At 38.4% G+C, this 27,896-nt stretch overlaps 1 protein-coding gene across 1 annotated transcript; it reads right to left on the bottom strand.

The window, feature by feature from the left end:
- Nucleotides 1-297: 297 nt before the first annotated feature.
- On the bottom strand, nt 298-27,132 carry LOC137183987 (sodium-coupled neutral amino acid transporter 3-like). The gene is made up of 16 exons (XM_067591253.1): nt 26,935-27,132; nt 19,851-19,997; nt 19,660-19,729; nt 18,529-18,644; nt 17,554-17,627; nt 14,791-14,883; nt 14,542-14,623; nt 13,334-13,416; nt 13,058-13,116; nt 8,111-8,227; nt 7,796-7,875; nt 4,148-4,248; nt 3,920-4,044; nt 3,060-3,204; nt 1,108-1,211; nt 298-982 (listed from the first exon to the last, which is right to left on the bottom strand). The coding sequence occupies exons 2-16, from the start codon at nt 19,913-19,915 to the stop codon at nt 878-880; spliced, it is 1,419 nt and encodes a 472-aa protein (XP_067447354.1). The 5' UTR covers nt 19,916-19,997; nt 26,935-27,132; the 3' UTR covers nt 298-877.
- Nucleotides 27,133-27,896: the final 764 nt, after the last annotated feature.

Here is a 27,896-nt window from a genome sequence, read left to right as displayed (position 1 = left end):
GTTTGTGGGCTTCAACTGCAAATCTCCCCTGTGCTTCAAACTTGATCTTGATATATATAATCTTAAAGCTGCATTGAACTGTTTTGACCACCAGGGGGCAGAAAAACTCCAAAATAAGCTGACTGAAACACAGTTCCAATTTACAACTGGCTAAGTTGTTGTGGCAAATAAGAGCAAACAGCCACATTGTTTAATGTAATTGAAACGTTTTTTAAAGCCTATACAATGGTCTTTTATCTGTACTATTCATCATATCACTTAAAAGAAATAGAAAAAACATAAATAAAAACAGACAGGTTTCATCTTTTGTGAATTTTTATTAAACAATATCCACATGTCCCAAATAAATTCACAAATTAATGATATCAAATTAATTGGTTCACAGTTATATAAACTTAAATGCCAGATTTTGGCTGATGGAAGACAACATTTTTTCTCCAGTTTCAGTCAGTCCAACACTGCTCTGCACAATCACATCAACTGAAGTGAATTATACATTTGTTCAGGTTCCTCATTCTGTATGTTTCTCTGATGAGCAGAGATAATTGGACTAAAATGTTAAATGTCATGATGGGATCTGTTTTGAATAGCACTGTTATAAAGCAAAGCACATACCAAATATCAAACTTCGATAATTAAACATGTTTTTGCATTTAGACATTTGCCCAATCCTGGTGGAGCATATCAACCTGGGTGGGTGACGGGACACAACTGGCCTCTCAACAGTCTAGAGGAACAGATTGTCCTTGTGATTAATAAACCACTAGGCAGTGGTATAGCCTTCCAGCAGTAAGCTGAATCTTGCTTTCCATCTGGAAGACTGGAGGAGGGTTACCACGGGGGGCTGCTACTGCTGTGGGATTTGGGAAGATGCACCTTAATGTCCACCGAGACTTCGTTTTTCCCCGCTCGTCCAATCAAGCACAATAAATGTCAGGCTCATGGTCATGAATATAAAACCCAGTGCTGTGAAACACACGGCCTGAAAACCAAATAAAGAGGAAAATATTAAAATGAAATCACTACTATCTATGTTTATATAAATACAGTCATACTTCCTTTTTATCTGTTTGAATCTGAGCTCCACCTCCAGGCTCATAACTCTACCTGGATCTTTGGTCTGGATTTCAGGGGTTCACGGCTGGTAGGGATGATGCGAATGTAGAAGAGTCCAGGAAGGATGAAGATCAGACTGGGAGCAGTAGTTGCCCCTGAACACAGAGAGAGGAGATGGCATAAATCATTTCATTTTAAAATATTGGTTAAATCTCAAATAGATTTTGTCTGAAACCAATAAAGCTCTAAAACAAACAAACAAACTGTCTTTTGGATAAATCCCTGTGCTGTGGCAAATTTTTCAGTGCTTTAAAAACATATTTTAAGCTGTCATTAAAGTTGACTTTCGACTACTGCACTCACTACTGCACATACTGCAGATGCACATTGTTCACTTGTAATATAGAATTACACTATGGCCATTATTACATAAATAAGACGTTATGAAAATTAAATGTACCAGTTATGTGTTGGTACCTGGTTTGTTTGTCTCATGCATGCGCACAAGGACACATGTGCATGCGTGCATGCAGGTAATTCATTATTGCACTGATCTACAGGTGGCTAGAATGCGCCATGATACGCATTAACATGCCAGCAAAGGCAGAGAAGAAGACTGCAAGCTAGTAAACATGGATGTAGAGCAGTGTAGCATTAAAAATACTTTAAAAAACAGATTTGCTGTGTTTTAAAGCATTCTAAAGGTTTTCAGACCCCAAGGATACAAACTATGAGTTTTGATAACACTCAGTGGAAACATAACTAACTAACTGGAAACAATACAACAAAACTGGTAACACTGTTTAATGGACTTATACAGTGGACTTTTTATTTCCAAATGCTTCTTTTCTTTCAGTCTTTTATAATATTGTTGCCTGTTCCTGCCTCTCACCTCTCTTCCAGGCTGAGTAACTGCTACCTAGTTAGCTCCTCTTCACACTAGCCTCATTTGTGACCCTTGCACTTCGTATGTTACTGTCTCACACCTTGAGAAAAAGATGAACTGTTTAACCTGTTACATCTAATTTTCATGAAGAGCAAAACCAACTTTATTTTCATGGACTGTGCTGCTGCATTTTTTCACCAGATGGCTGTACATCTTTGTGGAAATATTGGATTTAAATACTTTTCATTACTCCATATGGACTGTAGATATCTGTGAGAGCATGGAAAAACCTCTGAATGTGTTAAAAAAGTTAAAAAAGGCTTTGGTCCTCTCCTAAGGTTTGCATTCAGAACACCATGTGCCTGAATTATGGAGTAAGGTACGGAATGAGGTCAGTCTGGGATGGGTGACAACACAGCTTTCATAAAAAATTGTTTTTAAAAAAACAAGAAGAATGACTATGAAATAAAAAGTGTTTCTAAAAAGAGCATTTTTAAATAAAATTAGTTATGTAATAAGAATGAACTCTGGTAAAACAGAAATAAAATCATGAAATAATTCATAATGAGCTGAGTGTTGTGGAATTTTCCATCTTTAGGGGTTATACTAATATTCTTAAGCAGAAGGAGGTATTTTCTCCTTTCCTTGAGACTCAGAGTAACCGTCTGTGTTGTTTGGGGAAAACTGGAGCCACTCTAATAAAGAGTGAACCGACGTTGTCCTGGTAACCAAGGTCAGGGAGATGGCCCGAGACAACACAGATAGGTGAATGCGCAGGTTTGGCTTAACCAGAATGTGCTGATGGTGACCTGAAAGTACCATGCAGTGTGACCTGAACTAACACGGGTAAAGTGCAGTTCCTTGTTTAGAAAGTAGTGAACCAGTTAGACTAATTTTTCATATTGTAGGCTGCTCTGTTGGGGTTAAAAGTCAGAGCAGAGCAGAGTTAAAAGCAACATGCCGAAGCAAATGTACACACACCCACAGAGATTTCCATATCACACTACAAAGCAATAATAATAATATACAATTTTTAGAATATTGGACAGTATGGAGTGCCATTATTTAGTTACATGGCGAAGTCTCCAACTTTAAGCTTTTAAGTATAATGTCCTACCAGTAATGCCAAAGATGTCTCGGATGTTGGGGACGAGGATGACCAGCAGGTTGACAGCAAACAGCAAACACAGAGCGATGGCGATGTGACGGAGCCAGTGGAAGGGTTTCCCTGGGAACAGCAGCTGCAAGAGAGCTCGGCGGATCTGACAGGAACACAGACATAAGCATGCATGATACTGCTCAGGTATCACAGCAAGCACAAGAATATTATTTTCTTCTCTCTTCCAAATACTGGGGAAATATTACACATAGAAATATGCACAGTTGTCACTTTATCAGTTATCTTAATAATTTTGCTCGGTAAAACAGATAATTCAGTGTACGTGCTCCTTGCAAAGGACCAACAATGTATCCAAAATCTGCAAGTGAACTTATTCAATTATATTATAAATTGTTGAATTTATTTAACAAATTCTGCACAGCTCTACCTCATATTTCACTCTGCTATTTGTCGCACTGCAATCGATCAAAGATCTGTGATTGGATGTTTATCTCTGTAGAGCTCTCAAGTTTTCATGAACACAGTTTTGTACATTCAGAAATCTCTCAGTGGTCTCTTAATGTACTGATGATTCATCAGAATTAAAACATGTTGCACGACTCTTCACTACACACTATGCTTTATGAGATAAAGTTGTCAATTTAACTGATAATTGAATGAAGAAGAGTTTCTTTTCTGTTTGGTAGATCTCCAAATGTTAAAGAAAATGGACATTTTGCTGAATTTATCATGTGAACTGTTGTACCACCAATATTTCCACCTCCTCTCATTGTGTTGGCCTAGCTTTCCCTTGTCCACTTTACTTCTGTATTGAATGTATGGATGTCTAACTGAAGGGCAGACAGACATATTCTTACAGGGAACAGGACCACAGGTACAGTCAGAGTGACAGCCACCAGGACAGCCAGCCGCACACATAGGATCAGAGTATCCAGGGGGTCCACCTTACTGTAGGTGTGGAGGAGCTCTGCTTCAGTGTTCCCTGCACACACACACAAACACACACAGATATAGAACCGGTGACACCTTACTGTCATCAAACTGAGCTATGCTTTGAAGGAGACTGAAAGAGGTATAGCTCTCACCGTAGAAGGTCAGATAGCCGAATATGGCAGTGAAGAAATACATGGTGAACATGCCGAGGATGGAAACATTGCCAATATTCTGCATTCTTCTCTTGGTTGGGCTTTAGGGGGAGAAGATAGCAGACTTTTAGCGAATCCAGTACATGATGCTAAGAGGAAGAAAAAAAGTTGTTACTATAGTTTATTTTATGAAAAGGTTATAATTAAACCTGCAATAACTTTTTTTCCCACTTGGAAACAACAAAAGTGAATAATGAACACAACACTGCCATACCATCACCTTTTAAGATGACATGTTGAACTTGTTAGCGAACAGTTGCTTATTTCCACATATGTTCACCAGCTAGTCTACAGCTAACTGTGTCTGTTTGCCACTTGGTGCTGAGCAGGTAGTGTACAGTGGGTTTTTAGAACTTTTTCTCTGAAAACTACACTATGAGAGCACTGAGAGTGAACCAAAAAGGTAAAGTTGCAGCTGGACAGCTAAACAATGAGCTGAAACTGTAAAGCCACAGGGATTTACAGAGTCGCTGGTAAATCTCTATAGGTTCATCACTATGAGCCACTATACTCATCGCCTCATTGCAGACAGACCTCTACCTGTTTATACACCCATAACACAGAGACAGCACACTGTGTAATGTGTAGGGAAGAACTTGATAGGCGATTAATGCTTTGCACTTTTCATTTATTACCTATTTTTTACAATTTAACTTTGGGGAAAGGAGAAGGGGAGCAACAGGTTATGGAGAGTCCCTTGGGAGCACTTTGCATGTATCAGTAACTCAGCTTTATCTCTGACAAACACCCCCAACTCTGGGAGTGTCCAAATTAGGAAATGTGTATCATGTAGCAGGTGGATGTGACTCTCCTCGTGGAAACCTGCTGATAGATGTAACAGCGGAGTAGAGGACAAAGACTGAGATAGTGATGTAACCGACCTGCGCACTTGTATTTGGCATGGTGTTTTCTTCCCGAGACAAATAATTTTAAAAATATTTGTATGAAACATAATATTCATATTATTATAATATCAAATATTTTAAAAATACAACACTATTTGTGCTTTGTCGAATAACATATTTGTATTTGGGCACACTCCTACTTTCTACTCCACTACATTTATTTGACAGCTTTAGTCACCAGTTACTTTTCAGATGAAAATTTGACACATTGGATAATATATGGGGTGGCTGTGGCTCAGGAGGTAGAGCGGGTCGTCCACTAATCGGAGGATCGGTGGTTCAATTCCCGGCTCCTCCAGTCCACATGTAGATGTGTCCTTGGGCTGTGCTTGAAAGCTCAATACACATGAATGGCAAATGTGATGTCATTTGTCCTAGGAAGAATGATGCTGTGGATATCTGAAATGTTCATTTTGACTAGGAAGAATTGAATTATGGATATCTGCAGTACATATCCAGTCTAGCTATTAAAACGGCTTGCCATGCATGGTAGCTATTCGGCTATTACACCTGTCCCCCTGGCTCCACAAAAAACGTAAATACCATGTTGCATGCATGGTTGCATGTCACTTTATGATGCAAGTCAATAGCTATGTGCCTCAATGGCTGACGGCGCCAAAGTGGGATACAAAATACAACATTTCCTAGGAATTAAGTTCTACTAAAGACACTTTAGTAGGCTCCTTTTATTCACTGTTTAAATCCAAGTTTTAGCCTTTTGTGTAGGGAATAGACACAGCTGTTCGGCAGAATAATGGAGTTATATCACCTGTTTAGGAGTTAGTGCAATATACAGAAGGTAAATGTACGTGTGTATATTTTTGACACTGTACAAATTTGATGAAGTTTGTAAAAAGTGTGCTACTGATCGTGATTATGGTGTTAGCATGCTAGCCCGCATTAGCATGTCAGTGGTAAACAGATATGTCTGTGATGTAATTTAGATTAATGAAGAGTTATATCACCTGAATGAGGACTTATTGCAGTCTACAGTATATAAATTCATGTGTGTATTTTTAATACTATACCAATTTTATGTAATTTGTAAAAGATGTGATGCTAATTGTGTTGGTCTGCTGCAGTGTCCAGCCTAAAATCCACCCACAGCCTGTCCACACCTATCCCCACCTGGTCTTCAGTGGTTTCTTCCCCATGTTTCAGGTAAAATCTCATAACTCCTGAGTACAAACTAATATTGCACATGCATTTTATTTTGGTAGCTTAGGTCGCATTCAAACCGCATCAGGTGGTGCAGCAAAAACGCCAGTCCTTCCATTCATTTGAATGGGGGTGGTACATTTTGGGTGCGGATGCGCCTCACTGTCCTGCAGCTGGAAAGTTGAGCCAGAGTCAACTTTTGGAGAAATGCAACCTGAAGTCACTGCGGCTGAAGGCTGCGGTGGCTAATCGCAGCTGGAGATCAGACTGTAAGATCAGATCAGAACTGTAAAACCCTACCATGAGGGAGTACAAAGATGTTACTAGGAGGAGGGGAGGACATTTTTCTTTGTTTGATAATGTTAAAAGTAAAGTTAGGCTTTGCTGTCAGCTTCCTGACTCATTTAAAAAAAGAGAAAGCTGAGAGCACCAGTGAGAGAGAGAGGAGCTGTGGTTGAGCGAGCTGGAGAGTGAATGAAGAGAGGGAGTGCTGGTAGAGAGAAAGCCGGTGAGTCAGATCAATAAAACGTTATTTTCTGATTGTTTCACAGCTGTTACATTCTAGAGCACAAATAAACATGCCCACACCCCTCAGCTCAACCCTGTGGTGGTGATTTGGTCTGAATACAACTGGTAGCTGAGGTAATACAGACTGGCACTGTGTTTGTGTTTAAAGCTCACAAAAAATTGCCCAAATAAGCTTCTTGTGGATGTTATTTGTTGTGTTTCTTAATTTATTTTTATAAATAAATCTTTATATGTTTTGCTCCAGCAAGACTAAAGGAATGAAGCATCACTTGTCTCTTGAACTTTGTGCTTTCATCAAAAATTGTGACAGTATATTGTTCTAATAATTGAACTGTATTTGTGTGTCTTAGAGGAACAGCAGAAAGTCATGTGTATCATCATGGTGGGAAGCTCAGTGCTGATTAGTCCTGAAAATGTGGCTGATGAATGCCGCATTGTCCTCGTCCTGACTGACACCTTCAGTCCGAAATATCCTTCCAAACTTTTCAAACTTCTCCAATCTTTCAAAGACTCTTCATGAGATTCAAACCATTGAGTCCAAAACCAGCCTACAAGTATATTATCCTAACTCATATAATATAACATAGCTGTTGGCCTGACATGGCTTGTGCACTGCTCTTTTTTGTGTATTCCAGTATGTGTGGCACAGTGTGGCGCTTTTTGAAGTTCCTGGTATAATGGACTTTGATTATAAATTAGACATTTAGCAGCACTTTAAAGGTGTCTGTCATTTTGGAACACACTGCAGAGTCAAAGTGTAATTTTTGTGGAGGGAACATCAGGTCTGCTCATCCAACTGTCAGAAATTATTGACCTCTGCTTTGATTTATTTTTTCTGTTGGTTTCCATGTTAATGTTTAAACAATTTTCAACTTTCAGTATTTTTACATTGTTATATTGGTTACTTTCATTTAAGTAAAGGATCTGAATACTTCTTCCACCACTGAGAAATGCATGCTGTGTATGTGGAATGTCAGAATCTATGTGTGGCTCTTACTTGCTCAGTTCAGTGTAGATGGGAAGCACTTCAGGGTGACAGACAAAAGCAAATGCCAGGATGGGGATGGTATAAGCTGTCTGCAAATCAAATAACAGAGTCACTTTACTTGGTTGTTTTCCAGGAAGCACATCAACTCTGAACGTGTCTAGCCATGTGTTGCATGTAACATGATGCATCCACAAATAGTTTCTGACCATAAATGTGTTCAGAGCACACATTAGCCTTTGAACAGAGTACATCATAAATAAACAGTTGAAATGCAGATGATCATTTTTGTGTCTGTGCTTCAAATTCAGGGAGCTCATCTCTGACCTCTTGGTTGATGGTGAAGAATTTGGCAGTACACGAGTCCTCTGGAACTTCTGTGATCACAGAGTGGTTGCCAAACACTTCCAGAGGACAAGCAATGTTGAATCTCTTGTAGATGACCTGGTGTGACAGAAAGAGAGTTTGAGGAGGTAGAAGAAATGTCAACTTTGCTGCCTTTGGGAACAAAAAAAACAAACCTTCCCAAAATACATGTTGTTTTGGTTAGTATCTTAACCATGCCTTTGTATGTAGGTAATTTGTTTGAACCTATCAACTACTATACCTTCCCCAAAGGTACTAACAGTCCACTACAGCAGCTCAACCCTCTGTTGTTGCCTGTGAAACGTTTGGTAGCATAGCTCCTTTTAAGGCATAGGGCAGTATGTAATGTGTGCGTGTAGCATTTTCATTCAATTCAATTCAATTTTATTTATACAGTGCCAAATCACAACAAAAGTCATCTCAGGGCACATTTCACATGGAGCAGGTCCAGACCATACTCTTTAATTTACAGAGAGAGAAACCCAACAATTTCCCAACGAACAAGCACTTGCAGCGGTAAGGAAAAATTCCCCTTTAACGGAAATAAACCTCAAGCAGAACCCGGCTCCAGGTGGGCGGCCATCTGCTTTGACTGGTTGAGTCGAGAGAGAGAAGAGGGTGGGGGGATGGGGACACAGAGAAGCAGAACAACAACAGCAACAACAACAACAACAACAACAACAGATACATGACTTGCAGCAAGAAACAGCAACAACAGCAGGAACAGCTGGAGAAGGACAGAAGAAGGACATCAACACGTCAGCATGGTTTATGGAAGTCCCCTGGCAGTCTAGGCCTATAGCAGCATAACTAGGGGTTGGTCCAACCTAAGCTTTATCAAAAGTTTTAAGCCTACTCTTAAATGTAGAGAGGGTGTCTGACCCCCGGACCGAATCTGGAAGATGGTTCCACAAGAGAGGAGCTGAAGGCTCTGCCTCCCATTCTACTTTTGGCAACTGTAGGAACCACCAGTAGGCCTGCATTCTGGGAGCGCAGTGTTCTAGTGGGGTAATACGGTACTATGAGCTCTTTAAGATATGATGGTGCCTGACCATTAAGGGCTTTGTATGTGAGGAGAAGGATTTTAAATTCAATTCTGGATTTTACTGGAAGCCAATGCAGCGAAGCTAAGATGGGAGAAATATGATCTCTCTTTCTAGTTTTAGTCGGTACACGTGCAGACCAGCTGGAGAGTCTTTAGAGACTTGTTAGGGCAGCCTGATAATAATGAGTTGCAATGATCCAGCCTAGAAGTAACAAATAAGTGGACTATTTTTTCTGCATCTTGTTGAGACAGGATGTGCCTGATTTTTGCATTATTACATAAGTGAAAAAGGCAGTCCTTGAAATTTGTTTTATGTGGGAGTTAAAGGACATGTCCTGATCAAAGATAACTCCCAGATTCCTTACGGTGGTGCTGGTGGCCAGGGTAATGCCATCTAGATTAGCTAGATCATTAGATAATGTGTTTCTAAGGTGTTTAGGGCCAAGCACAATAACTTCAGTTTTGTCTGAGTTTAGTAGCAGAAAATTGCAGGTCATCCAGGTATTTATGTACCTTAAGGCATGCTTGGAGTTTAGTTAACTGATTGGTTTCATCTGGCTTCATTGATAAATATATCTGAGTATCATCTGCATAGCAATGAAAATTTATGGAGTGTTTCTGAATAATATTACCTAAAGGAAGCATATACAAGGTGAATAGAATTGGTCCAAGTATGGAACCTTGTGGAACTCTGTGTCTAACTTTTGCCTTCATGGAGGATTCATCATTAACATGTAAAACTGAAATTGATCTGATAAATAGGACTCAAACCAGCTTAATGCAGTTCCTTTAATGCCAATTAAATGTTCCAGCCTCTGTAATAGGATTTGATGATCAATTGTGTCAAATGCAGCACTAAGATCTAACAAGACAAGTACAGAGAGAAGTCCTTTGTCTGATGCAGGAGGTCATTTATGACCTTCACCAGTGCTGTCTCTTTGCTATGATGCGCTCTAAATCCTGACTGAGAATCTTCAAATAAACTATTGTTATCTAGAAAGTCACACAACTGATTGGTGACAGCTTTCTCAAGGATCTTAGAGAGAAATGGAAGATTAGATATAGGTCTATAGTTGGCTAAGATGCCTGAATCGAGAGTAGGCTTCTTAAGAAGAGGTTTAATTACAGATACTTTAAAGGACTGTGGTACATAGCCCGTTACTAAAGACAGACAAGAAACCTTGTCTAGGGCTATTTTTATTCTCCTCAATTAATGATGAGTAAGGGGCTGCTCTGGCATTACAGAGGACCTTCCTATGTGTTTTAAGACTATCTTGCCAGGTTAGGCGAGATTCTTCTGTTTGGTGGAACGCCTTTCCAATTTTCGTGATATTTGCTTTAATTTGTGGGTTTGGGAGTTAAACCATGGAGCTAACCTCTTATGTTTTATTATTTTCCTTTTTAAGGGGGCAATGGAGTTGAGTGTCATTTGCAGTGAGCCTGCAACACTATCAATGAGATTATCAATTTGGGAGGGACTACAATTAGCATAGGAGTCCTCTGAAGTATTGAGACATAGCACAGAATTCAGTACTGATGGAATTGCTTCCATAAATTTAGCTACAGCACTATCAGATAGGCATCTAGTGAAGACATTTTTGTCTAATGATGTGTAATCCGGTAATAGGAATTCAAAAGTTATCAAGTAATGGTCTGATAAAATGGGATTTTGTGGAAAAACTATCAAATGTTCCATTTCGATGCCGTAAGTCAGCACAAGATCTATGGTGTGATTAAGACAGTGAGTGGGTTTATTTACACTCTGAGAGAAGCCAATTGAGTCAGCATGTGAGTGGTTAAGTGAGAGAGTGAGCAGTAGAAAAGTGATGGTGAATGCAAGTGGAGCAGAGGAAAAGGTTAACAGTAAGTTGTCAATCTAGCAGTAAATGTACAGTACAGGCTACAGTGTGTCAGTTAATAAATGCTGCAGCTTGTTTGTAACCCAAAACAGCCATATACAACTTCAATAAACATTCCTGTGGATCGTACAATGAGACATCTCTAGTTAAGTTTCTTACTGTACACCCTGCAGTGGACCAGTTCCCAGTTAATCAGTTTTAATTAGTTTTTACACAATAAACACTGTATTCATTGATATTTACTTGAAAATCGAGCATACAGATGTTTCTCTAATTTACACAGTCCATATATGAGTGCAGGTGGTAAAGATGTGGCGATGAGGTGACTGGAGAAGACAGTTTGTGTGGCCACCACCGTGGTGTCTCCAGTGACAGTCGTGTTCACTGCAGCAATTTTACACACATAAACTATATGGAAACTAAAATCATACCTGATGATATATGCACAGCATTAGAAGATATTAAAATCTATTAGCGCTCTGTTCTGCAATTTTTTTAAAGTTATGTTTGTTTAACGTAACAAACGTTAAGTCATCAAATCTATATCATCTTGGATTTCTACAACCGATGATGATAATTTCATCAGTTATTTAATGTGGTTGAGGTGAGGATCAGTATATTCACACTTAATATCGGGGAAAGGAGAGCCAGACTTTCCTGCTGCTGCTGTGCTGCTCCTTAGCTGAGCCTCTCCTCTGCGCTCCGGGTGAGACAGCGCTGATGAAATGTTGAGCGTTTTTTTGTTTTAAGATTTGAGTTGGCTTATATCTTTTCAAATTGAAAGGTGCTTATGAAATAGTTATGGCTCACTACCAACACAAGTACAGATAACACTGCTGGTTTGAATGTTTATGATAATGTGTATCTATAATTAAAGTTTGATATTAAATGAAATTAAATGTGTGAGAGGATTTTTTATACAATCTGGCTTCAATTCACCACCTCACCATCTGCATCGCTAGTTTCCCCTGTCTTCTAAATTTTCGTATGCATGGGTCAGAGTTTACGTACATTCTCCTGTCAAGTTTGTTTTTATAGATCACAACTTTTGCATGGAAAGTGGCATACGTCTCTTTCAAGCCCCGTTCTGTGCGTATGCAATGGTTGTAAATGAGAGCTGTAAACCCTGCCGTGAGTGACTCAAGGAGATGACATCTCTCTTCATTTGATAATGTTAAATGTTAGGCTTTGTTGTGGGTTTTACACCTCATTTTATGCAACAGGGGCTGTTTGATATAAACACTGTCACATTACAGTGGAGTGGGGCTTCTGGGCTCTGACTTGCTGAGTGAGGCAAAGTTTCAGTTAAACTGCGCGAGAGAGAAGAACGAGCATACATAGGAGAAAAAAACAGAGGCGGAAGCAGTAAAACTAGCCAGTAGGAGCGCAGAAACATTTGATGACAGCAGAATCAACCAATGGAATGTCATAAACTACTTCTACAGTTAAGCCTCAGTTTAGTCTCACTGGTGAAGTCTCTGTCTTGATTAAAACCATTTCAGTTATTAAATCCGTATCGTTTTAATTGATACCTTTGTTGAGTGATACAAATACATGTGGTTCTTGAGACAGCTTCTAGCTGCTGCCAGCAGCAGGATCAGCACCTTGGAGAGCTGATCAAGTCCTGATAACTGTGTTAATGATTCTTTACATGATTAAAATTAATGATGTAATTTCTGAACAATATTTAACAAATATTCTTCAACGTTTTTGAGATTACAGTGATCAGGTTTCCATACTTTCAGCAATTAAAACCCTGCTGATTTGACCTGTTACTCCATGACTGAACAAAACGATTTTAAAGACACCAAAGTTGTAATTAAAAAAATAAACCTTTTCAAAAACCAAACGAAAATACATCACAGCCAGTGGTTGTCAGTATATGTTATGTCCCATTTGTTATAGCTGGTATACTGTAGCTTATTGGGAATTAGTTTCCCTTGACGTAAGAACAAATCATTTTACCAATACACAAAAGGTATGAAGTCACTCATAGTGACTCACCGCAGAGAGGAAGAAGACCATGCAGGAGAGAGAGAAGCCACTGGTGTAACCAAGATACCCTGAAGAATGCAAGAAAATAAGCTTCAGACACACCTCAAAATACTTACAGGCAGATATATTGGATAGCAGAGACAGTCTTTGTGAAGGCTGCTTAAAATGATAAACATTAAGGAAACAAGGGGGCTGTGTTCTTTCTAAAAAACATAATATAATGAAAGAAAGTTGTACACATACACAGGTTGTTGAGTAAAATGAGACTGAAGGGAAGTTACATACCCAGGTGTTTCATCAGGGCCAATGGAAGGATGACGCAGGCAGTGACGATGATAATGAGGTAGTTTCCATTCATAAACCAATCACTGCGTGCAGAACATAAGACATCACACAGATAAGCTTTTTTACCAACACATACATGCAGAAAAGCATCTGTGACATTAATGTCATTGTTCACATAGTTGACTGTACTTTGTGTGCCCCTGAAGGACCAACAAGTATATTGACAAGGTGGCAGATGAGGGCAGAACACCAGAATATCTTTCTTAAGAACTTCAGATTTTCTACAATGTAAACATAACTAAACATGGCGACACTGGAGGAGCTGACTGTGTTACTACAGTCACATGGTTCTTTGGTGTCACCAGCAGTGACAGTACTGATGTCATAATTTTATCAGGCTTCATTCATTTATGGTGCTTATGGCAAGCCATTTTAATATTTAATTGAACAGTAGCAATTCCCCAAGTCAAAATTGTATTCTCACTAGTCAGAATGGTAATTAAAGATATCCACAATAACATTCTTACTAGTAGAAATTGTGTTTCAAGATATCTACAACTTTGATTCTACTAGTCAAAAATAAATTTAAGATATCTAAAAATCCTTGAAAAGTATGTTCACTCTGGATAACAAAAATGTAATTGTGGATGTCTGAAATTGAAAGCCCAATACACATGAATGGCAAAAGTGACGTCATTTGTCCTTGGAAAAATGACGTTTGGAAGAATGACAATTATGGATAGAAAGAATGTCATTGTGGATATCTGAAATGTTCATTTTGACTAGGAAGAACTGAGCTACAGATATCTGCAATACATATCCGGTCGAGCTATTAAATGTAAAAATGGTCACTTATAATGGCAATCTGTTTTAAAATTTAATCAAACCACACTCCGATCTGTAATTACATTTTAGATATCCATAATAGCATTTCATCTAGTCAAAATTGTATTCTCACTAGTCAGAATGGTAATTAAAGATACACAATGACATTTTTACTAGTAGAAATTGTATTTAAAATTGTATCTACAACTTTGTACTAGTCAAAATTAAATTAGAGATAAAGATATCTAAAAATCCTGAAAAAGTATAAGTAGACGATATATCGTGCAACACATATCTCTGTAATGGACATACACAGTTGAAACTCAGATTGAATTTTATTACATTTACATTTTGTGGATTTCAAAGTTGTTGGCAGTACTTACTCAGAGCTGGATGTCTGGCCAAGAAAGGCTTGGATGACCAGTGGTAACTCAGATTTCACAATGAACAGGTAGCTGGACATGGCTGAAGAAGAGGAAAACACGGAATTCCCTCTAAACAGAGCTATTCTGGCTTATTTGTTTCCCTGGCGCCATCATGAAGTTGTACCACCACCACCTACTCACACAACTCCTGTTGGTGGTTGACAGAAACATTTCAAATACCCCATATAGATACCAGTAGTGTCTTACCTCCAATGTTATGTAGCGTTATGATGACAGCTGCAAGGATCTTCCCTGTATGACCAAAAGCTCTCAGGCCCAGCTGCTCATAGGCTCGAATACCTGAACAGACCAACAGCAAAGTGTGAAAACTGACTCAAAACCATCAGATACCTGCACAGTAATAACAGCTGAATGAGCCTTATATAGAAGAAGTTTGAGATCTGAGGATAATCTCAAATTTGCTGGATTGGCTTGAATATAAGATGATATTTTATGGAAATAAAATTTCAAAGAGTAGAGGTTGTCTTACATTCAAGGACTAGACAACTACATGTTCACAAGATCACATCTTTTTTTAATGGAGTGTACTGGTGTAACACTGGCTCTAGATCTGCAATGATTAGTGGATTAATCGCTTAGTCAACTGATAGAAAATTAATCAGCAACTACTTTGATGATCTAATCATTTTATTCATTTTATAAAGAAAAATGCCAAACATTTGCAGGTATCAGCTGCTAAGATAAGATGATTTAATGCTTTTCTTTGTCATACACATTTGTGTTTTAGACTGTTATTCAGACAAAACAAGACATCTGAAGACATCATATATGACTCTGGGAAATTATAATTATATTATAATCATTTTCCCCTATTTTCTGACATTTTGTGGACCAAACAATTAATTGATTAATCGAAGAAATAACTGGCAGATTAATCAATAATAAAAATAATCATTAGTGGCTCCTACAGAGTGTGTTGCATTAAGGGTTGCAACGGTGTCCCGGTTTCACGGTATACCATGGTATGAAAATTGACGGTTATCATACCATGTACATTTGATTATTACCGGTTTTGTAAAAAGACGTGTGCATCTCCTTTCCTCCTGGACTGCCTGTCAGACTCAGCAACTGGCGCCACATACACATATGGAGTGGAGAAAATGGCAGAGAGAAGCAAGACTGACATATTTGGTTCAGTCTCCATCCCCCCAAAAAGAAGTTGAAATCAGCAGCGTGGGAATATTTTGGATATCGCAAAAATGAATATGGGGTCGTCCTCAAGGATGGATATCCAATTTGTAAAAAATGTGGATGCAAGTGGTTGCCAAAGGAGGGAACACTTCCCTCTGTGCAGATCAAAGTAGGTGTCCAGTCCAGATCAGTCTGGCTGTGCTGTCACACACCTACAGTAAATTGGCAACTGTTTTGATTATCGTTTAGAGCACTTGTGCCGGCAATTCTCACTATTTTGAGAATTTTTACAAACCAAACAATCGATTAATGGAGAAAATAATCAGCAAATGAATCCATAATGAAAATAATCATTAGTTGCAGTTGGATACTAAATAGTTCAAAAGAGCTCCACCTCAACCAACTAGATCAGTAAAATCCTGTTTTTACATTAATGTAGTAATGAGTAATAATAAGGAGTAATAATAATCTATTGATATTATATATATTAGTCACAGGGGACATTACAGGAGTACTTACTTAATATTTTAAGTACATTTCTGTGATAAGTCTTACATACTTTTATTTAACATTTTCAATGCAGGACTTTTACTTGTAACAGAGTACTTTTACAGTGTGGTATTAGTACTTTTACTTAAGTAAAGGATGAGAATACTTCCTCCATCACTGGTGCTAACATGCAAACCAAGTTTTTACACGTACTAACATTAAAAAAAATGTTTTGAGTTTCAACTATAATAAAGTGTTCAACCAAAAAAAACGCTTCTGTTTTCATTCCTTTAAGGGTCATTGTAACTGATAATAATTATAATTGTGAAATACCGTGATACCGGGAAACTGATATTTCCTGAGAGGGTTATCATACCATGAAAATCTCATTCTGTTGCAACCCCAGTTGCATTATGGGTAGTTTGTAACATTATTGTTGCTAACAAGTGTATTCAAGTCCGTTTATAGAGTTTTTTGTAGCCCATTTGTACCTTTCATTAAAATGTGATCTGTATCTGGATGAGTAAAAATGTATGTTACTGCAGGCATAAATGCACTCACAACACATCAGCATTGGAATGCCATAGGATCTGCAAGACCACATTTAGAGGTGGTCAGGCTTGCAGTGAAATCAGATCTCAGCAGGCATAAATGCCCCACCTAAATCATTGGCATATTGAGATTTGAACACAAAATGGGCACAATTGAGAAAATGAGAATGTATGAATCTGATACAATTATCCAGATAATATATCCACATACAGATCACATGTTAATAACAGGTGTAAATGAGGTCTGGAGTTTGTCAGCCCTAAAAGTGTTTGGTTTGCTCAGTTTAACCTACAGGAGTTTCTGGGGGCTTGTGTGAGGTGTTTTTCTACTGTGGGGGAAATAAATTCATGATCACTGAAAACGAGTTGAAATAAATCGACAGGGTCTTTACTATAGAAAAGGACCAGGACATCCTTGTCTGTCAAGCAGCCAAGATTACTACTGTTACAGATGATAAGCACAGACAGCCTGATGATGAATGCTAACTGACAGAGAAAATCATTTTGACCGCTTCCAAGAGCCTGATAGGAGAGAGTGTGCATGTAACTGACAAATTAGGGATCTACGTTCTGCTTTAATGGTATTATTTTCAATTTAATATGAGAGAAAAGACTTCCCAGATGAGGACTCTCTTCTCCTTGTATTAATAGTATCTCAGAGAAACTTTCCCAACAGGACGAGTATGAAAATGTGTTGTAAGAGAAAGTCTTTTTTACAAAAACAGCTGTTCAATCAGGGTTGTCTTATAGTCAGACAGTATTTTCAAAATTGCCTTACCCACAACTCCAGCACTGCGTAGCAGCAAATGGACAGAGTAACAGGACAGACAGGCAATACATGTCAACAGGACCCTGTAAAACACAAACAGTAATGATAGATAATGTCATTTACCTCAGCTCATACATGTTGATTAGTTTGAGAGTAGAACACTATTCAGTAATGGTGACAGAGCTGTTGGCCTATCTGTCTGTGCACTGCAGTTATATATATTTATATTGCACTTTTCTGAACAAAGATAGTGTGGTTTAACACACAGCATCAAGAACACTATGTAAAAATTGATTTAGTTTGATATCAACTCATGCTGGCACACCCACACAATGAATTATGGGCAGTACGCGAGGCTTGAATCTACATTAGATCTCCCTGTGTACTGAGAAGAATTGGTGATGTTTTTAAGCAAAAAAACACAAATAAATATTGATTTCATCTAAGTTTCTTCTGTTAATAAACTTTGTATGAAGTTAATTGATAAACTTCAGTGCTTAAACCTGCACAGTACTGCATATCATTTCTACGTCACAGTGTTTTTGTGTCAAAATCATCATGTGAAAATGTTGACATGGCTAACAGGCACATCTGTGGACTTAAAACTGTGCTAACTGGATAATGATCTTCTGATGTACATGCACAACATCAGCACTTTAAATAAAATCCATGCTTCAGTGTTCAGCATTAAAGAGTCCAGGTGCTGGGTTTTACAACCACCTGAGTGATGTTGTCTTTTTAGATTTGATATCATTTCCTTTTAAACATTTAAGGAACTTCATATATGTCATAACTATGTATGCCATAAGCATGTTTTTCTAACCAAGTGTTGTGTAATATTTACCTTGTCATTTCTGTTTGTGTACTGTCCTTCTCTTTCGGGGAACTACTGAGGTACAGAACATGTGTGTGGGTGTTTGTGTGTGTTTGTGTCACGTTCAGTTGTCCTCCCTGTTCCAAAGTGTGTATAGCTCTGGGACTTACAGGAAAAGGACGATGCCTGTGTTTGACATGGCGTATGACAGACCCAGAATGCCGCTGCCCATGATGGCGTTGCTCAGGTTGAAGACAGACATCCCAAAGGAGGTTTTACCCTCAAACTGGAAGAAACATAAAAATAAAATATAAACTAATTATAAAAAATATAATATATAAACTAAAAGACACAATATCAGTGATTTAATGTTCAACTGCGTGTTGTGTCTTAACATCACAATTCACTTAAGTACAGTGTCCAAGGCAATGCAATGCCTTTCAGCATTTTTCTTACAAATCATGCAACCATGTCATCTACAACATACTTTGATATGCAACTGTTTTCCATTAACATGCATGTTTTTTGGGGGAGGGAAGCAATGTTTCCTTGATTATGTTCATTGTCAACATTTTTCAGTTAATGTTAGGTAAATATTGTCACCATGATAAAATTATGTCCACCAGTTGACAGGACACTGATTAAAAGTTGAGTGAAGTTGAAATATCATTTCAATGGGATGTCAGAGGATGTCTAGCCCTGACTACTAACATGAGACCAGATGTGAAGTGAGGATGCTGGTCTTAAGGCCAAACATTTGACCTCCAGCGTTACATTTGCTCTAAATGTAACCACTGATGCAAGATAGCTGCTCATGATTGTAGTTTATAGGAGACAGGGTTAAATTTTGAATGTTGGAAATTCCCCCCAATACGTGAGTGCACCAACGGGAAGGTTTCTATACCAATCCTGTTTGCAACTGCATTAGGGACTGTACATCATTTTTTGGCGTGGGGAAAGGGGCTGAATCTTATATTTCTATCTATTTTCCATCAAAAAGCAAGACTTATCACAGCCACCGAATGAGTGAAGTAGGCAGATATAGCAGCTCTGTGGGTGCACCATCCCTGGATTCCAAATAATAAAAGGGCAGATGAAATAGTTCAGATGATGTTGTAGCCTGGTATTTGTGAGATCAGGTGTCTGTTGTCCCCTAGCACATGATGATAACTTTTACATTTAAAAAATAAATGTTTATTGTTATGAATTATGTACTGTATCTTAAGCAAAGCCATTATCTGAAAGACAGAAAGAACAAATGGAACAACAGGCTGCATGGCCTCTGCCTCACTCATACTCACATCTGTGAACTCAGGTCTCTTTGACCCATCACTCTTGTGCTGCAGGAACTTCTCTTCCTCTGGTGGCACTCTGCGATCCATCAAGAACAAAAGAAACACTGAACCTCTGAAATTTTAAACTATATGAGCATACTTAATTTAGTATGAATTCAGAACAATTTGAGAAACTAGGAAACATATAGGGAACATACCCTCCCTCCACTAGCGTGGCAACGTCATTTTGGTGATTACCATTTGATAGCTTCTGTAGTTCCATACTTATGACAGGTACGGTAGGCCGACTTATTTCTTCAGATAGATGAAAATTTCAAAAAGAATAGAAAGGCATGGAGACAGATCTGAAAAAGAAGAGACAAAACACAGCTCACATGGCTTATTTAAGTCATTTTATATTGAACAGTTGATCAGTGTAGAACACTGATACCATCACAGTGTCAGCTGGTTACAACTGCTTTAGCAATGCACATAAGGTTTATTGTCAAAACCCGAAATAATATCTGGGCACCCAATGAATATGGTACTGAAATTGACCAACAAGCAAAACTTAAATTAATGACAGAATGTCAAGCCATTTTATTTATATAACACAAAATAACAAATCACAACAATTTATCCTCCATAACTCCACAAAAAAAAACCTTTAACAGGAAAAAAACCACAAAGACACATGTTAGCATTCGCACCACACAGCAATGTACCGAAGGTGCCAAAATAAAATGAAAAACTCTTAAAGCGGGCCATTTTCTCTATCCTCATCTATCTCGAAGATGTCAGATGGTAAATATATTGACATTGGTGCTACTGGTTAACAGAAAATGCAAAAGCTATGCCAAATGAAAAGAAACTCTGATCTGTCAACAAGCAGAAGCAGAAAAACAGTTGGATTAACTGTTACATTGATACATTTCATAATACATCTGTGCAGGTTCATGGTCTGTCTCAAAAGCCAAACTATCCATTCCCTATCCTGTTACTGCTGATTTATAAAACAGCATACAGTCGGTGAGAGACGACTAATGACGAGAAAAAGTGAATTACGCAAGGAGAACTTGGCAGCTACAGTCAGTCCCATGTCATCAGTATCAAAGTACACATCTGAGTCCACCAAGCCAAGACCCACCTCTGTCCATGTGTCTGTTTGTTTGGTCTGAATGTATCAAAGAAAGAAAAGACAAAACAACAAACACCGCGGTATTTATCCACACACTTCAGGGCACACACATGACAATTTTCAGTTTAAGTTGGGTTAGAGCTGGTATCATCTTGTAATGTTTGTACTGTTAAAAATGACCTAAACATTTAAGCATAACTAAGTTTGTATTACTGGACTCAGTGCTGCCAGCAGTAGGGTTGAGATTTGACAAAGCTTGAATACCAGACTCTCAGGGGGCCCAAAAGCCCCTGGTTTGTTGTTTATGGTAATTCAGTGGTTCCCAAAGATTGCTACAGCACCCTGGGGTGCCTCAAGAATAGAGCTGCAATAATTTAAGGATTAATTGCCAACTATTTTGGCAATCTATTAATCTTTTTGAGTCATTTTTTAAGAAAAATTGCTAAAAGTATCTTGTTCCAGTTTCTTAAATGTGAATATTTTGTGAAGACTGAACATCTTTGGATTGTGGACTCTTGGTCAAGATCATCTTGGGCTTTGGGAAACAGTGATCAACATTTTTCACCCTTTTCTGACATTATATGGACCGAACAACTAATTAATTAATTAATCAAAATATATATTGATATTTTATGTTTTCAAACCCATCAAAAAAAGAACTAAGCAATACATTTTTTGAAAATCACAAACCGTGAGATACAGCTGTGCTGCAAGTAACAGCTCGCAGATAATAATGCAACATGCTTCCCAGTTGTTGGTTTTCCAAGTACATAGCAGTCACACAAAGCAACTGTCCGACCAGCAATGGACAGATTTTTGGCCACTTGGGGGCAGTATAACAATTTGTAAACACAAAATTAACATATTATCACTTTATAAAGTTGCTATGGTGAGTGTGTTAGCAAGCAGTTCCCTATTTACGCATCAAGCAGTTACTGAGCAACATTAACATACATTCGTTGTGTTTGTGTCCACCTGTATGTACAGACGTGTCCGAAAATATTTGTACCCTTCCACCTTTTTTAAAAAAAAATTACATTTTCTCTGTATTAAGTTGAAAGTGACAGAAGTATGTGGTATCCAACATTCTTTATTTCATATTGAATATAACTGAAACTTTGCTTTTGAATTATAACGTAACATTTTATTTATTATAATAAAACAAATGAAAATGGCATGACCAAAAATATTGGTACCCTTAACTTAATATTTTGTAGCACAGTGTTTGGAGGCAATAACTGCAGTCAAGAACTTTCTGTGAAAATAACTGAGCCTCCTCCATGTTTCACAGTAGGCATGGTGTTCTTTTCTTTGAAAGCTTAATTTTTTCTTCTGTAAACATAGGGTTGGTGTGATTTACCAAAAAGCTCTAATTTTGTTTCATCTGTGCAAAGCACAATCTCCCAGAAAGAATGTGGCTTGTCAACATGCATTTTGGAAAAGTCCAGTCTGACTATCTCCCTCTTAGAAATGGGGTCTTCTACCATGGAGCCCGTTTTCATTCAGACAGTGACAGATGGTGCGACTTGAAACTATTGTACCTTGACCTTGAAGATCAGCTTGGATCTGTATTGAAGTTTTCCTTGGTTCTTTCTCGACCATTCAAGCAATCCCTCTGTTCAATCTTGGGCCAATTTTCCCCTTGCGACCACGTCCAGAGATGTTGGCTACAGTTCCATGGGCCTTAAACTTCTCAATAATATTGGCAACAGTGGTCACAGGAACATCAAGCTCTTTGGAGATGGTCTTGTAACCTTAACGTTGACCATGCTTGGCTATTACCTTTTTTCAAATGTCTTCAGACCGCTGTCTAGTTTTCCTTCTGTTTTCCATGTTCAGTATGATGCACACAGTGGCACAACACAACAGAGTGAGTAATTTTCTCCTTTTAAACTGGCTGCATGAGTGATGATAAGATTGAAAACACCTGTGATACTAATTAAAACACAATAGTCTGCTTTAAGTATCACTACTAAAGGGTACCAATAATTTTGTCTTTGTGGAATAAGCATGAATTCAGTTTTGTTTTGTTCCGTTGCAAACCAAACATAGACATGCACTGATAATAAAATATCTTTCAATTTCAACACTGTTCAGGGTGAATGGTGCATTATTTTAATAAAACACAAGGGTACCAATAATTTGGGCCACGTCTGTATGTATGAATATTAACTTTTATGGAAAAACATCCATAAATTGTTAACAATTAACCAACTACTGATTGTTAATGTGGAAACTGTGCATTTTGAATTCATATCTGTTTAGCTTGACATTCACAGAATTAAATTTTGTCATTTTGGTGACCACTTGAATAGTTTGTACATGGGTCTTTGTTGATGAAAAACAATGTAACTGGATAACAGAATCAAACCTTAGCTGCCAGTGTAATATATAAGAATTCAGTCCTGTATTGGTGGGCCAAAATATTCCCAAAGCCATGTGAAAGGCAACGTGGCTCTTCAGATAAGAGGCTGGAGTGAAACCAAGTCTGGATGGCTCCACTCCTCCCTGTAGGCCCCAGTAATGACAGACAGAGTGATAACAGCTGAGAATGACCTCCCTGCTCAAACATGACTGAGCTGTTTCCTCAGACATTGACATTTTGTACAGTAGTCGTCACGTGGACATTATTTGTAAATAGGGTCCCTATACAGAGGGCCATTTTACCTTTTCATAGTGTCATTACTAAATATGTTCATGTTCCTGACACAGAAATGAAACATCTAGATATATTTAATTATATGAAAAATACATATTTTTGGGTGATATGTTTCAGGTGGTGGCAATGTTAAACACGTTGTTTATTGAGGTTTGTGTGCTTGAGAGTATGTCATTTAAAACTGTACAAAACTGTACATTCACACTGTTAATAGTTCACACTTTATATAGATTGGGGGGTGGTCTGGATTAAGGTCAGGTTCTGTCTGTCCATTCAAAGGGGATTTCTCACACAGCACTGGTCTTAGTTTAATGATACAGACAGATATATGTCTGCACTGTGTTTCAGCATTTTAAAAAATTTAACCTGACTTGGATCAAATTTTATGGGGAATTAATGTTTAAATTGTAATCAAATTATAATTGATTAGATTACAGTTTGGATTTGGTTGAATTTAGATGGATGATGCATTTTTATTGTTCAGCAAAAGGACAATATTCAATTTTAAATGCAAAACAGAAAACAAACAATTACGTGAGAGTATTTAAAAGTCAAAGACAGGTGGTTTTCTGTGGCTGCCTGCTCACCCGACACAATGTGACTTATAATAATGCAGGTACACCCACCCATCCTGTGCACCAATCAGGCTCGAGAGTTCCATGCCAATGTTTTCTGGCCAAAGACACATTGACAATTGTAAACAGAAACTACTATTCCTGACAGACTCTGTGCCGTAGCCTGGGTCATTGAGAATCAAATGTTTAAACATCTCTTTTGCAACACAGTCTGTGAAAATCTTTTTAACTTTACAATTTACAATACACAGTATGTCTTAAATGTCCACATATGGGTTTAATTCTGCAGCTGGTGTAAAACAACTACACTTCATTTTATGAATTGGCTCATTCACATTCAGAGCTTACAGTTATTTCACTGGCTGAACAGACATGTTGAGTAGAATCAGCCAATAATCCGGTTAAAGGAATAGTTCAACATTTTGGGAACTATTCAAAGAATAAAGCTCACTGATTCACTAATTCTATCATGTTTGTTTAATCTGTACACAAACAGAAATGTTTTTTGTAGTGACTGTGTGCAGCTTCCTGAAGTCTTGTTATCACAGTGAGTTTGTCACGTTTGGTATCATTGCTTTAAGAAACTCCCCCATGTGTGCCAAATGATAACAAACCATGTTCCTCATCATTTTAGAAATTAAATGCAAGCCTTTAAAGGTCCCATATTTAACACTTTTCTGTTTTATTTGAAGTCTTGATATCCATAAGATATTTTTGTGGATTTAAGTACCAAAAACCATCTCAATATAGTTTTACACCTCCTCTCTTAAACCTCTCTTTGGAGCTCTAACAAGAACAGGCTGTTTTGTGTCTGCTCAATGCCCCTCTCTTCTGATTGGCTGACTGTTTTCTGAGTGATGCATGCCCAGGCCAACCACAGGTAACGGATTGTAGTGTACTGTAGCTAATGTAGGGAAAACTACTGTAGGGCTCTCAGTAAAACTCACCAGTAAATTGCAATGGCCAGGCTGAGGATAATGTTATCCAACCTTTGGAAGGCTGTGCAACTACAAATTTGCTTCCTGACATCCAACAACTGCGCAGTGTTTCCTCAGCTGTCTGTCTCTCCTCTGCTCCGTTCCATGTGTGTGTGGAGGGGCCAAGCCCCACCCTCAGGAGAATTACAGAGAGCAGAGAAGAGGAGAGAAACTAGCGCGACCATAAATGACAGCAAAACGCAGCAGAGATTCTCACACTGAGCTGAAATGGAACGAGTGCATATAAATTAGGTAAATAACACATAAAGATATTTTGTTTCTTTCAGGAGGGGTGGGCCGCCCCTCCAAGGCAAAAGCTGAGCATATAGTTGCGACATCACAATCTTACGGAAGTCTAAGCAACTCGTTTAAAGGCACAGTTTCTGAATACGGGCTGTGTGCATTTTTCCAGGGACTGAGCATTTTGATACTTCCACAGTGTTCATATAGCACGTAAACTTGCTTTATAATCAAAAAAGAAATGGATATCTCCCTTCCTACAATATGGGACCTTTAACGTATTTCACAGCATAGAAATCACAGATACTGTTTTCACCTGAAAGGGATAGTACAGGACTTGATCCTGCCGCAGAGTGAGGTATGAGAGAACATATAGTGTACAATGTGTGCCTAAATGAGGCCCTGCCCTGTTTTCCTACATGGACTGTGTACATTTGCAGCTTATGTAATACTGTCACCCTTTTTCATGTGCAGCTCCGTAACCTCTGAGGTCTATAGTATGGGAGGCATCTGCTAACACTCAAGTTACCTCTACATCAGCAAAACTGTCTCCTCTTGTTTTTCTTATTTGGATTTTTCCTGAATTGCATTTTGAAATTTTATTACTGTACATTACTACGTAGTTGCTGAAATAAACATACATATCATGAGTAAATGTACATGATACATTCTCTCATAATCTATCAACAGAGCTTAAGGTGTTCAAACTTATTTCTTAGTCAGAACAGATCTAAAAAAATTACACTTAGCAACCCTCTTTGACACCTATACTCACCATTTATCACTTGAAATGTAAAAGTAGGAAAAAGTAAAATAGTAAAATAGTAATAAGAGTAAACATAATAGAGAAAATACATATGAGGGGGGAGCCTAAAATTTAAGGACAACATCGATAGCACGGGGGTAGGGTGTAGTTATCGGATTTGCCGCTACGTAGCGTATGCCTATGAGTGAATTAGGACTGAAAGGGAGAAGATTCGCCACCGTGGAAGAAATCCAGTGGTGACAAGACAGTGACAAAAGATGACTACAGGAAATGTTACCAGGACTGGGAGAAGTGCTTTGACAAGTGTATCGCATCCCAAGGAGAGTACTTTGAAGGGGATTAGAAAGCTACTACAGAAAGATTTATAATAATAGTTTTTTTTAACAATTCTGGGAATATTTGGGAAACCTTCTTATGCATAAGCAAAGACACTTAACTTCACTACTATAGAACAAACCAGACCACGACCAAGAGGTGACTTTCCCTAGCTCCCTTAGTTTAAAAAATATCATTGTGTTGCAATTACCCCCTGACCATGTTAGCAAAGTTAATAAAACAAGCAAAAGTTGAATAGTTAATACATTAGAGAATTGCCTTTTCAAAGATGTTATAATCTCAAGAGTGATTATTGTCAAGCAACTTTATAGTAAAAAATAAAAGGGCTACCAAGCATTACAAAAACTGGAACAAGAACTATTAAAACTACTAGATCACAAGTGGAACACAGCTGCACACTGTGTTCTACAACTAGTTTAATCTAAGTCAGATAGACCTTTCAAAATTAAAGCCTCTGAGCACTGGCTGGTAGCTCAGGAGGTGCCTGCAACGCAGTAAAGCTCTGCTCTTCTCCCATGCTCCTTCACTCTTCCCGAGCAGACCTCCTTAAGTAGCAAAACCACGTGGCAATACAGTAGCTCCAACTCAGCCAGAGGAATGGAGTGACTTACCTCCAGAAGCAGGCCCAGCTGACTCTCTGAAGCAGAGGGGAACCTGTGTGGTGAAGTCCTGGGATCAGAGGTGTAATTTGGGCTGGGAGGATGGTAACATTGGCCTGTTTTTGGAGCCCTGCAGAGAAGCACACAGCGTTTCAGGGAGAGCTTGGGGAGAGGGTTACAAATGTGGGAGCAGGCAGTGAGGAGGGAGGGCTGCTGAAAATGATGGTTTCAAATTTCTTGTGATGTCACAGGTATGGGCACTCCTCTTCCTTTCCAAAAAAAGAAAACAAGTTAACTGTGACTTTCTCTCGGGGATCTGGTGATGGATTGCTCTATGGGGAGTTCACTGGGCTCCTATGGTCTGCTCATACACACTGGGCCAATTGAATTGTTTCCATGTTTCAGCTTTCTTCCTACTCCCTGCCTTGTGAGTTGTGGTAACAGTGGAAATATGGTGATCAGCACAGGGTTGCATAAGAGCCTACCCTGCAATAGAAGCAAACTGGAAAAAGCTAGTTCTGCATCAGATCAATGTGAACAAGTTCCACAGAAAGGTAAATGTATAAACCAATGATCGCCAGTATCTGAGGTGACCTGAGTACTGCAGCTGAACCACGTTGTTTGAAACAACAGATGGTCCACGATATACGCACTCCCACAGCTATTTTGGTGTATTGTTTCCACACAGGAACACACTTTCAGCTGAGTGTGTCTGCTGATTCACTCCACGGTGTGTATGGAGGTTTGGCTGCTCTAGAAATGTTCCTGAAGACATTAAATCTATGATTGTATGATTTATGGTGTACAAAACATTTGGAATGATTTTTCCACATGTAAAATCATTCAGAATTGCACTTTGGATTCTTTTTGGTGTGACTGTGTCTGATTGTATGTGAGGCAGGCACTTCTGAATAGGAGCATTCAAGTTCAGTGAACAAAACTCTGGTTAAAGAAGATACAGTATAAAATCTACA

The sequence above is a fragment of the Thunnus thynnus genome, chromosome 6 (assembly GCF_963924715.1).
Source record: "Thunnus thynnus chromosome 6, fThuThy2.1, whole genome shotgun sequence".
In the NCBI taxonomy this organism is placed as follows: domain Eukaryota; kingdom Metazoa; phylum Chordata; class Actinopteri; order Scombriformes; family Scombridae; genus Thunnus; species Thunnus thynnus.
This window is presented reverse-complemented; position numbering and strand designations above follow the sequence as displayed.